Source organism: Canis lupus, chromosome 29 (genome assembly GCF_011100685.1).
Source record: "Canis lupus familiaris isolate Mischka breed German Shepherd chromosome 29, alternate assembly UU_Cfam_GSD_1.0, whole genome shotgun sequence".
NCBI classification, from domain to species: Eukaryota; Metazoa; Chordata; class Mammalia; order Carnivora; family Canidae; genus Canis; species Canis lupus.
In genome coordinates this window covers 40,084,256-40,096,503 of record NC_049250.1, presented here as the reverse complement: position 1 = coordinate 40,096,503, position 12,248 = coordinate 40,084,256, and the positions used below count along the sequence as shown (strand labels likewise).

Here is a 12,248-nt window from a genome sequence, read left to right as displayed (position 1 = left end):
GATATATCATTTGCAAAATCTTCTCTCATTCAGTAGGGTGTCTTTTTGTTTTGTTGGCTATACCTTTTGCTGTTCAGGTTTTTATTTTGATATAATCCCAATAGTTTATTTTTGCTTTTGTTTCCCTTGTCTCAGGAGACACATCTGGAAAAATGTTGCTATGATCCATGTCAGAAAAATTACTGCCTGTGTTCTCTTCTAGGACTTCTATGGTTTCAGGTCTCACATTTAAGTCCTTAATACATTTTGTGTTTATTTTTGTGTAGTGTCAGAAAGCGCTCCACATTCATTTTTTTTAGCTGTCCAGTTTTCCCAACATCGTTTGTTGAAGAAACTTTTTCCCATTGCATATTCTTATCTCCTTTGTTGAAGATTAATTGTCTATATAATTTAGAATTGTAGATTTATTTCTGGGCTTTCTATTCTGTTCAATTGAGCTATGTGCCTATTTTTGTGCCAGTACCATATCATTTTGATTACTACACCTTTGTAAATATAACCTGAAGTCTGGAAATGCAGTAATTCCAGTTTTGTTTTTCAACACTTGCTTTGGCTACTTGAGGTCTTTTCTGGTTCCATACAAATTTTAGGATTTTTTTGTTCTAATTCTATTGGCATTTTCAAAAAATACTGTTGGTATTTTGATAGAGATTGCATTAAATGTGTAGATTGCTTTGGGTAGTAACATTTTAATGATATTTGTTCTTCTAATCCATGAGCATGGACTGTCTTTCCATTTCTTTGTGTCATCTTCAATTTTTTTTTTCCATTGTTGTTTTATAGTTTCCAGAGTACAGATTTTTCACCTCTTTGGTTAGGTTCATTCCTAGGTATCTTATTATTTTTGGTGTAATTGTACATGGGATTGTTTTCTTAATTTTTCTTTCTGCTGCTTCATTCATTACTGGTGTATAGAAATGCCATGGATTTCTATACAGTGATTTTGTATCCTGCAATCTTACTCAATTCATTTATCAGTTCTAGTAGTTTTTTTAAGATTTTACTTCTTTGAGAGAGAGAGCATGAGCAAGGAGAGGCAAGAGGGGAGTGGAAGGGGGAAGCAGACTCCTTGCTGAGCAGGGAGCCTGATGCCGGGCTCAATTCCAGGACCTTGGAATCATGACTTGAGCTGAAGACAGATGCTTAACCAACTGAGCCACACAGGCACCCCAGTTCTAGTAGTTTTTTTGGTGGAGTCTTTGTGGAGTTTTCTATATATAGTATCATGTCATCTGCACACAGTGACAATTTTACTTCTTCCTTGCCAATCTGGATGCTTTTTATTCCTTTCTCTTGTCTGACTGCTATGGCTAAGACTTCTAACTTTCAGGGCTATGTCGAATAAAAGTGGAGAGAGTGGGAATCCTTGTCTCGTTCCTGACCTTAGAGGACAATCTCAGTTTTTCACCATTGAGTATGATGTTAGCTGTCAGTTTTTCATGCCAAAATACTTTTTAATATTATCACCTATTTATTCAGTAATTTCCTTTGACAATTATAAATTGAATTAGTAATAGCATTAGACTACATGCATCACATGACATTCTAAAAATGTTTTAGCTCTATTACTAGAATTAATAGAATCTATGTTCCTGATAAAAAATTAAGCATACTAAGAATATCATACTTTATGTTGTTAGAATAGTGTCTCAATATAAATATGTTACACATGTACAAATTTATCACTAAGTTGTAGGTAAAGTACATCTTAACAATATAAAAATCTGATTTTCTTACCTCTTTCCATAAGCTGAGACCTATTATAGTGGGAACAGCCATGCTCAGAATAAGAGCCTAAAACATTGAAACAAAATGATTATGGATACATACATCTAAGAAGGTACTAGAAGTATTAGACATTAACTCCATGACCAATCACAGATTCTTACAGTCATAAAAATTTCAGTCAGGGAAACTGAAGTTAGTGTGGAACCTAATTCACAGAGTGAGATGAGTGAAGACTAAGGCATTTAAGATACATTAAGCTGGAGATAAAGCGAAACATACTACTATATGTATTATAATAGTTATATGCTACTATATAAACATTCACTATATAAATTAAAGACAAAACATAAAAAAGGTAACAGTAATATTTCATGTAACAAATCAATATTTGACAATTCTGCCAGGAATTTAAGTTATAAAGAGCTTACAAAGGACACTAAACTGGGCCACTTACAAAACTAACAACAAGAAGACAGGAAAAATAGCCAATACGTAACAATGCACAAGTATGCTAAAGTAACATACAAATACCTCTGGAAAAACTGGCAAAACACAACAGGACTATTACTAAAGATATTTACTCATCACCTCTCTGCCAGAACCTGTTCTTCTTCCTCCTGTCCCATGTCTACTGGTGACCACACAACCCACAGTCACACAAACAAGAGACCTAGGAAGTATCTATAATTTCTCCCTCTTCCTTACTCGCCATACTTAATTTAATGAAGCCACCAAGTCTTATTAACCTTATTATTTTTTTCACCCCAATATAGCATAGTATTAAGTAAATGGGCTCTGGAGTCAGAAAAACCTGGGTGTGAATCATGGTTTCCACATTTATAAGCTATGTGATCTCAGGCAAGTTACTTAACCAGTTTAAGTCTCAGTTTCTTTGTGTACAACCTACAGATGATAGAACTTAGCCATTAGGGTCTTTGTAAGCATCAACACATGAAATGTTTTTATTTTATTTATTTTATTTTATTTTATTTTATTTTATTTTATTTTATCTTATCTTATCTTATTTTATATTTTAAAGATTTTATTTATTTATTCATGACAGACAGAGAGAGAGAGAGAGGCAGAGACACAGGAGGAGGGAGAAGCAGGCTCCATGCCGGGAGCCCAACGTGGGACTCGATCCCAGGACTCCAGGATCGCGCCCTGGGCCAAAGGCAGGCACCAAACCGCTGAGCCACCCAGGGATCCCCCATGAAATGTTTTATAAACAGTACCTGACATGTGGTGAACACTCAACATATTGAAGCTTTTATCACTTCCATCTACCATGGCCAGTACCTGGGCAACAGCTTCCTTCTTGGCCTAAGTTGGTCACCGTTAAGTCTATTCTTCAAAGAATGGTAAGCATGAACTAAGAGACAATGTAAGTCTGACTCTCTCACGCCCCTGCCTAAACATTTCAATGCATTTCTGCTGCCTCCAGGATAAAACTAAGCACCCCAGCATAATGCTCAAAGGCTTCCATGACCTACCCTCTTGGACTTCAGTATCATTTCTTGACCACCCCATCTCACATTTTATGTGCCAGAGAAATTAAATATATCATGCCTTTTCTTTGCCTTTGCTTTCATTTCCTTTGATGACAACATGCTCTTTGCCTGTTTTTATTCCTTCTACCATGAAAACCCTTTCTTTACCTTTCATTTGAGTAAGTTATCATCTTTCTTTTTTTAAAAAAAAAGATTTTATTTATTTATTCATGAGAGAGACAGAGAGAGAGGCAGAGACTCAGGCAGAGGGAGGAGCAGGGTCCACACAGGGAGCCTGACGTGGGACTAGAGCCTGGGACTCTGGGGTAGCCGCTCCACCACTGAGCCACCCAGGCGTCCCCAGTCATCATCTTTCAAATCTCAGATTGAAAAGTCTTTGAGTCCCTAACAAAATTGAATTAAGTAGCCCCTCTCTGTGTTCCAACAGCACCCTATCGATACTTCTTATTGTTCATTTTTATGAATGGGAGACTGTAATCGACCTTATGAAATTAATTTGCATTATAAGCACATTGTACATGGCAGGCACAGTGAAAATGTTCTATTTGCATTGAAAACATAAAATAGTTCTAAATCAAACCAAGAATATTATTAAATTATTAATTATAAAAAAATTTTTAAAGATTTTATTTATTTATTCATGAGAGATGCAGGCAGAGAGAGGCAGAGACACAGGCAGAGGGAGAAGCAGGCTCCACACAGGGAGCCCGATGTGGGACTCCATCCCCACACCTGGGGATCATGACCAGAGCCAAGGGCAGATGCCCAACCGCTGAGCCACCCAGGTGTCCCTATCCATCTGCATTTAAATACATTACCTTTTTTAAAGTTAGTTAATTTCTTTATGATGTACATAGAGAAAGAGAGAGACAGAGACCCAGGCAGAGGGAGAAGCAGGCTCCAGGCAAGGAGCCCGATGTGGGACTAGAACCCGGGACTCCAGGATCACACCCTGGGCTGAAGGCAGATGCTCATCTGCTGAGCCCCCCAGGCATCCCAATGTATTACTTTTATATCAGAGATTATATAAAAAAGAGTTTTTCACAGGATCTCTCTTTCACCCGCAAGTCAAAATATGATTTATTCATGCTATTTTAATTGTATTCAATGTGGTTTCCATTTATATAATTGAAAGAGAAACAAGAACTTAACCCAAAATAACAATAACTCACCAACAATACTGGGTGTACCGTTCGTAATCGAAGCCACTTGAAAAGTGTCATCCAAAGTTCAGGAGAACACACACCAAATGCTGCTAACATGCATACATAAGGAGTCCAGAGGTATTTCAAGCTAGAAAAGACAAAAGGAGTCACATATGAGATATCCTACGAACATTATTACTATCTCATTTCTCTTTAGATTCTATTTTTTTAGGTAATGGCTACACTTAACATGGGGCTTGAACTTAACAACCCCCAAGAGCCTCATATTCCACTGATTGAGCCAGGTGCCCCGATTTCTCTTTTCTGAGTTCTTTACTACTCATGAAAATATCACTGTTAAGAGTAAATAAAAATCTTAGCTCTAATTTTCAGCATCAAATTGTTATTCATTTCTTAAATAATCAAGATGACACGTGGGTTACTAAAATGAGGATGAAATAAGGGCACTGATATAGATGAGGTTGTAGTAAAATTGTACTCTTGGGGGACGCCTGGGTGGCTCAGCAGTCGAGTGTCTGCCTTCGGCCCAGGGCATGACCCCGGGGTCCTGGGATCGAGTCCTGCATCGGGCTCCCCACAGGGAGCCTGCTTCTCCCTCTGCCTGTGTCTCTGCCTCTCTCTCTGTGTCTCTCATGAATAAATAGAAGCTTTAAAAATCAATCAATAAATAAAATTGTACTCTTGGAGAGATTAAAACTGGTATGTTTTTACAGAAAGTGATTTTGCAGAACCTTTAAAAAACCTTGAAAACCCAAGACAGTCCCATTTCTCGTAAGCTAGCCTATAGATATATAGCATAAGTGTATAAAGATATAAATACAAAAGTTTTTTTTTAAAGATTTTATTTATTTATTCATGAGAGACAGAGAGAGAGAGAGAGAGAGAGAGAGGCAGAGACACAGGCAGAGGGAGAAGCAGGTTCCATGCAGGGAGCCTGATGTGGGACCCATCCCGGGTCTCCAGGATCACACCCCAGGCCAAAGGAGGCACTAAACCACTGAGACACCAGGGCTGCCCTAAATACAAAAGTTTTAACTACAATATGTTGTTTTAGTAGCAAAAAAATTAGAAACCTGGCTGTCCTTCAGTAGGTATTAATAATTATATATGACAACAAAGCAAAATGCCAAATTTCAGGTACCGTTTACTGTTATCCTATTTTTTGGTTATTTAAAAAAAAAATGTAGGAGTACCTTGCTGGTTTGGTCAGTGGAGTGTGGGGCTCTTGATCTCAGGGTTTTAAGATGGAGCCCCATGTTGGGTGCAGAGATTACTAAAAAATCAAACTTTATGGGTGCTTGGGCAGCGCAGTTGGTTAAGCATCTGGTTAAGTGTCCAATTCTTGGTTTCAGCTCAGGTCATGGTCTCAGGGTCTTGAGATTGAGTCCTGTGCTCAGTGTGGAGCCTGCTTGAGATTCTCTCTGCCCTTTCCGCTTGTGCATTCCCTCTCTCAAATAAATATTTTTAAAAATTGTTTAAATTAAAAGAATAAATCTCTATAAAAAATAAATACTGACTTGGACTTTAAGAGAAGTAGTCGATGTATACAGAATACATGTTGCTAAGACAAAGGAACTGCATTAGTTTTCTCTGGTCAACTAGTATCTCCTCCTAACTTCCTCATTCCTACTATTCTTCAAGTCAGCCAGAATCAAATGAGAGTCTGGTTTGTAATTCCAGGAGAAACCATTCAGGTTGAATTATACATACATAACATTCCCTGAAACACCAACTTCCTGTTCTAGAGGTCAGACCATTATGTCCAATCCACTGATTTCTCTATATTCATCTCTTCCTTACCATTTCATTGTAATAGTTGCTAATGAACATTTCTACATTTTAAGTTTATTTATTTTTAGTAATCTCTCAATGTGAGGCTTGAACTTATGACCCTGAGATCAAGAGTCAAATGTTCTTCTGATTGATCCAACCAGGCACCCTAACATCTCTACCTTTAGACTCTCCTCCAACCAAATGCTAGATTAATCATCTGAAAATGTAATTAATTACATTTTCTGTTAAAAAATCATTAGTGGGGGGGATCCCTGGGTGGCTCAGCGGTTTGGCGCCTGCCTTTGGCCCAGGGCGCAATCCTGGAGTCCCCGGATCGAGTCCCGCATCGGGCTCCCGGCATGAAGCCTGCTTCTCCCTCTGCCTGTGTCTCTGCCTCTCTGTGTGTGTGTGTCTATCATAAATAAATAAATCTTTAGAAAAAAAAAATCATTAGTGGTTCCCCAGAATCTACTGAAATAAATGAAAACTCATCCAAATGGTTTTTAGGACCCTCAAGAAACATGGTCTTGGGATGCCTGAGTGGCTCAACAATTGAGCACCTGCCTTTGGCTCAGGGCGTGATCCCAGATTCTGGGGTTCAAGTCCCACATCGGGCTCTTTGCAGGTTTACAAAAAAAGTATGGTCTTGATTCACTTTTTCAGTTTTTCTCCTAACTTTCCTAAATATGATTAGTGTTCTAACAGGGTTTGTAGAACAATCTCAGTGTGTCTGTCCCATAATGACATAAGTTTCTCCCTCCTGACACAAGCATACCTGTCTAGTGCTACCTTAGACTCTGATTCCCTTTATAGCGAGACTCTTTGAAGTCCACACTTAACTCTCTGCCTTCTACTTCCTGATCATGTACTCCTTTAAAAACTCTTGTAGCTTCTGAGTTGCAACTCTTCCTAGAGTCCCTCCACCACAGTCCCTACTACTACTTATTCAGTTTCCAATTCCCAAATATTTTCGTTTTGGCTCCTCCTTCATTGCTACTCACTTCTAGATTCTATTACAATTCTCAACTGGCTTATTTTCCTTTAATCTTGCTTTTCTCAGTCATTGCTGTCAGACAGACAGATCTTACCAAAAAGCAAATACGGTATCAAATTTCTAAACACTTCATCTGGTCCCTGCTTATTTTTCCAGACATATTTCCTTTTTTTCCTTTTTTTAAGATTATATTTATTTGAGGGAGCGAGGGAGCCTAGTATGGGTGGGGGGAGGAGCAGAGCGAGAAGGAGCAGCAGACTCCCTGCTGAGCAGGGAGCCTGACATGAGGCTTGATCCCAGGACCCCAAGATCATGACCAGTGCTGAAGGCAGATGCTTAATCAACTGAGCCACCTGGGGGCCCCCAGACATATTTCTCATACTAACTTCACATTCATCTTGTACTATTAGTTCCCAAAGAATATTTATTCTGTCTAGATTATTACACACACACACACACACACACACACACACACACAGGCACATAAGAAAACAGACAGCCTGGTCAACCTCTATTTATCTCTGAAGGCTGTCACCCCAGTTAGGAAATCTTCCTTAAACTGACTTCCTCTACCCACCCTCTACAACTGAGGACCTCTCCTCTGAGTGACCAAAGCTTCCTTTGTGTATGCCTTTTTCATAGTACTTTACTTTGCTCTAACTCTTGGTTTACTTACCTAGGATAGGAACTCTTTGAAAAGAAAGAGTAGATTTTATATTTCTTTAATCCCTACTATCTACTTAGTAGAGTGCCTGGAATTTCTGAGCGACTATGTATTTTATTTGCATGAACAGGTGATCACAGTATTATAGGCCTACTGAGCAAATCAAAGATGCAAGGATGAATGGTTACAATAATGCTGGCAACAACAAAAAGTTCTTCTGCAGAAAGAAATAAAACTGAGAATACAAAGGGGAAAAAAGGCAAACCATGCATCAAAATTCTAGTATTACCAAGCAATGAAATGAGAATCAAAACATGCACTTAAAATATTCATGGTTTAAAAAAAATAATAATCATGGTTTAATACATTTCTTCATTCGCTTATTAGGCATTATGAAATGCTAACTATTAGAGTGAACCACCATTCTTGCTTCATGTTTCAATAAAGAGCTTCCCGGGGAGCCTGGGTGGCTCAGCGGTTGGGCATCTGCCTTTGGCTCAGGTCTTGATCCTGGGGTCCTGGAATGGAGTCTTGCATCAGACTCCCTACAGGGAGCCTGCTTCTCCCTCTGTCTGTGTCTCTGCCTCTCTCTGTGTGTCTCTCATGAATATATAAAATCTTTAAAAATAAAAAAATTAAATAAAAAAAATAAGAGAGTCCTAGTAATCATGGCTTGGGCAGTCTGATAAAGTCTATGAATGCACGGATGCCTTAAAAGAAAATGTTTTAAATGTATAAAATACATAGGCGTACAAAGGAAATCAATTATATTGACATACTGATATCAAATATTAAAAATAAATTCCTATACAGCAGTATTTGTACTTAATACATTAAATGGAGATCTAATAACTGGAACTTTGAAGTTGTGAAGTGTAAAAACAGGACTTCAAAATAAAAAGTTATTAAGAAAATAGCTATGCTATCTGTTGGGGAAAACACCACACGTACTGCTACAAACGAATGTGATTCAGTATCTATATTCATAATTAATGGAAATTTAACTTGAGGGATGCCTGGCTCAGTGGTTGAGCATCTGCCTTCGGCTCACAGCATGATCCTGGGATCTTGGGATCGAGTCCTGCATCGGGCTCCCCGCATGGAGCCTGCTTCTCCCTCTGCCTGTGTCTCTGCCTCTCTCTGTGTGTCTCTCATGAATAAATAAAATCTTTAAAAAAAAAAAGAAATTTAACTTGAGAAATCTTATACTAGGATCAATACTCTTCATCTCTCCCTACTTCCCCTCCTATTCCTTAACCTCAGAACCTTAATGGTTCCTCCTCATGGGAGTGATTTATCTGATTTGTGGGCAAGAGAAAAGACTGAGTGTATCCATCCCAAACATTTCTAGGCCTCCACATTTTGTATCTTCCTTTTGCAAGAAGGGTATAGATAGGTGCATAAACTTCCCAAGGCTCTGCTCTTTCGAAAGGGATGGCCTGAAGTTTGAGGACCAAGCTCAATTTGGGGTGGAAAACAGTAGAGACCTTTTGTCACACATGAGGTGTTCTCCAATGCAACATTTATCAGGATCAGAATCATTCAGATGACCAAATAGATTTCTCAGCTCCCAAAACTCTTGGAATTTCCTAACTGATGAAATTGGAAAGGTGGCTCTGGTTGTGTTAATGGTAACTTTTGGAAGGTACCCAAGGATGGGGCTGGTTGCCAGTGGAGCCAACCATGTGATTAGGGGGTTGTAACTCTCAGTCCTGCCTCAAACCTGTGGGGAGGGAAGAGGATTTGGAGTTTGAATTCAATCACCAACGGTCAATGATTTAATCAACCATGCCTATGTAATGAGGCCTCCATAAAAACGCAAAACGAGGGTTTGGAGAGCTTCCAGGTTGGTGGCCACACAGATACTTGAGAAGAGTGGTATGCCTAGAGAGGTAAGGGGAGCTCCATACCCCTTCCTACAAACTCTGGCCTATGCATATCTTCCATCTGTTCCACACTGTTCCTGAGTTCTATCCTTTTCTAATAAACTTGGTGCTCTAGTAAATAAAACGTTTCTCTAGGTTCTATGAGCCGCTCTAGCAAATTAATTGAACCCAAGGAGAGGGTCCTGGGAACTTCTGATTTATAGCCAATTGGTTAGAAGCACAGGTAACCTAGGTTTGCAACTGGCACCTGAGTGGGAGTAGGGTGGAATCTTACAGGGCTGAACCCTTGAACTGTGGAATCTGATGCTATCTCCAGGTGGATAGTGCCAGAATTAAGTCAAATTGTAGGACACTCAGCTGGTGCCTGAACAACGGCTTATTATTGGTGTGGGGAAAGCTCCTCCTCAAATTGAAATCAGGTTTTCAAAATCATTTATACTCCTATGTCTTATTTTACATGAGTCTAAACTTCAAGGAAAAGGGTATCATTGAACTCTTAGCCTCACAGCATTATTTATTCTGTTTCACTCAACAAAGTTGTAATTTTACTTTTGTGTGATTAATGTTTGTTACCTCTATTAGGCCATAAGTCACATAAGGTTAGAGATTGTGTATCCACTTTTGTTCACCACTGTACCTCCAGCACTTAGTACAATGCCTGGCCCTTAGAAGACATTCAATAATTTTTGAGCAAATGAGTGAACAAGTAAATGTCAGTTCATTATACTATAACAATCTCTGTAAACCCCAGTTAGGTTAAGAAAGTTTGTAGATTTCGAGTTTTTATAGTTTCATAAATATATTCTTGAAAGTATCCACTTATTACTACTAAAAAGGATAATTCTTTGTAAAAACAGATCCAATAAAGTCCACTTACCCTTCTATAACCATTGCAAGAGAGCCCAATAAAATAGTGTGAATCACATGATAAATTATTTCTGGCCTTCCTCCAATTCGTCCATCTTCAAGAGTAATGGTTTCTTTCAAGGACTTGCCACTACACAAAGGAAATATGTATTTTACTATTTTGAAAATATGTATTTGAAAAATCAAAGATCTTAAGTTTCTTCATAAAAAAAATATAGGTGGGTCCTTGAAATTTTAAAGTATTTTGTTAGTCAAATACCTAACTTACAGATCTATTTTTTTCAGGGTTTTTAGAACCTGAAGACAATGAACTCAGTGAAGACTAAACAGGAAAGTTCAGGAAATACGACAAAAAAGATTTTAGGGGACGCCTGAGTGGCTCAGTTATTAAGCAGCCGATTAGGTTTCAGCTCAGGTCATGATCTCAGGGCCTTAAGATCGAGCCCCAAGTGGGGCTCCATGCTCAGCAAGGAGTTTGCTTTAGGATTCTCTCTCCCTCTGCCCCTCCCCCTACTCACTCTCACCCGGGTTCTCTCTCTCTCTCTCTCAAACAAATCTTAAAAAAAAAAAAAAAAAAAAAGATTTTTAGGTTTCTTTTCCAAAATCAATTATCACTCAACTAGTGATTACTTCATCAATATAGTTAAATCATAATTTAAATAGCTAAGTTCTCAAGATTATACTATACACAACCTATTTTTTTAAGCATGACAAAAATTTTCTGGAAGTCTTTATAATTTAAAATCACTTATACTACTAGCTTCATTTAAGCTAAATAGAAAAAAAATATCCTTACAGTAGGTAAAAATGATTAAATTGGTAGGCAATTTACTACGTTAAATTTGGACATTATATATTTAGACGTAAAAACAAATTTGAATTTTACCAATTTTAACAAAACTGAATATTTTACATGTTGATAATAAGAGAATGGATCTAGAAACTCTAAATCAAATATACAAATATTGGAAAGATATTAAAAATAGTTACTTTCATAATGTATAAATTAGCAATGTGATTGATTCTCATAGGTACTTACTTAATTCTCCTAAAAATAACTTGCATCATAGAAAGAAAACAAATAATTAACACTAAAATATAAAAAGGTAATAAAGAAGACTGTGTCAATCGCAAAAAAAAATCTTGAGATGGTGCCTGCAGGGATTCTTGACATAGGAGCCAATTCATTGTAAAATTCCTACAGAAAACAAAAAACAGGAAATTTAAATCATAGATGATATAACCTACTATGTAAGAGTATTTTTCATATCAATGAAAACTAAGCCAAAACAATACATTTCTAAATCTATTCACTTGTAACAGCAAGGCCCTACCTTTTATAAAGATAATATAAATTGCCCTAATAAATGTAAAACATCTGCTTTTTTATTATCCAATAATGTGACCATCTCTAGAACCCAATATGGTTTCAAGGAAATATTACTTTCTATTTTTATCTGGAAGACAAAAAAAATTCAGTCATCCAACCTCCATATCTGCAGTGTCCACTATGGTAGCTACTAGCTACCATGTGGCTATTAGCTCTTAAAATATAACCAAAGCAAATGGAGATATACTTTTTTTTTTTTAAAGATTTTTATTTATTTATTCATGAGAGACACACACAGAGAGAGAGGCAGAGACACAGGCAGAGGGAAA

General features: G+C 37.7%; 1 protein-coding gene and 1 long non-coding RNA gene across 7 annotated transcripts in view; one reads left to right on the top strand and one right to left on the bottom strand.

Moving 5' to 3' along the window:
• DPY19L4 (dpy-19 like 4) overlaps window positions 1-12,248 on the bottom strand; it is a 61,807-nt gene that overhangs the window by 18,019 nt on the left and 31,540 nt on the right. For all 4 annotated transcript variants that reach the window (XM_038579788.1, XM_038579790.1, XM_038579787.1 and 1 more), the window contains 4 exons: window positions 11,629-11,787; window positions 10,600-10,719; window positions 4,412-4,532; window positions 1,738-1,794 (listed from right to left, as the gene is read on the bottom strand). In XM_038579788.1, coding sequence (XP_038435716.1) covers window positions 1,738-1,794; window positions 4,412-4,532; window positions 10,600-10,719; window positions 11,629-11,787 — 457 coding nt within the window. The remainder of the gene's footprint in view (window positions 1-1,737; window positions 1,795-4,411; window positions 4,533-10,599; window positions 10,720-11,628; window positions 11,788-12,248) is intronic.
• The window catches only part of LOC119866746, a 38,685-nt gene that overhangs the window by 18,427 nt on the left and 8,010 nt on the right, over window positions 1-12,248 (top strand). Inside the window, exon 4 of one of the 3 annotated variants that reach the window (XR_005381250.1) lies at window positions 2,792-2,838. The exons of the other annotated variants lie outside the window; for them this stretch is intronic. This is a non-coding gene — a long non-coding RNA (uncharacterized LOC119866746). Of the gene's footprint in view, window positions 1-2,791; window positions 2,839-12,248 lie in introns of those variants that run through there. 3 annotated transcript variants of the gene reach the window in all.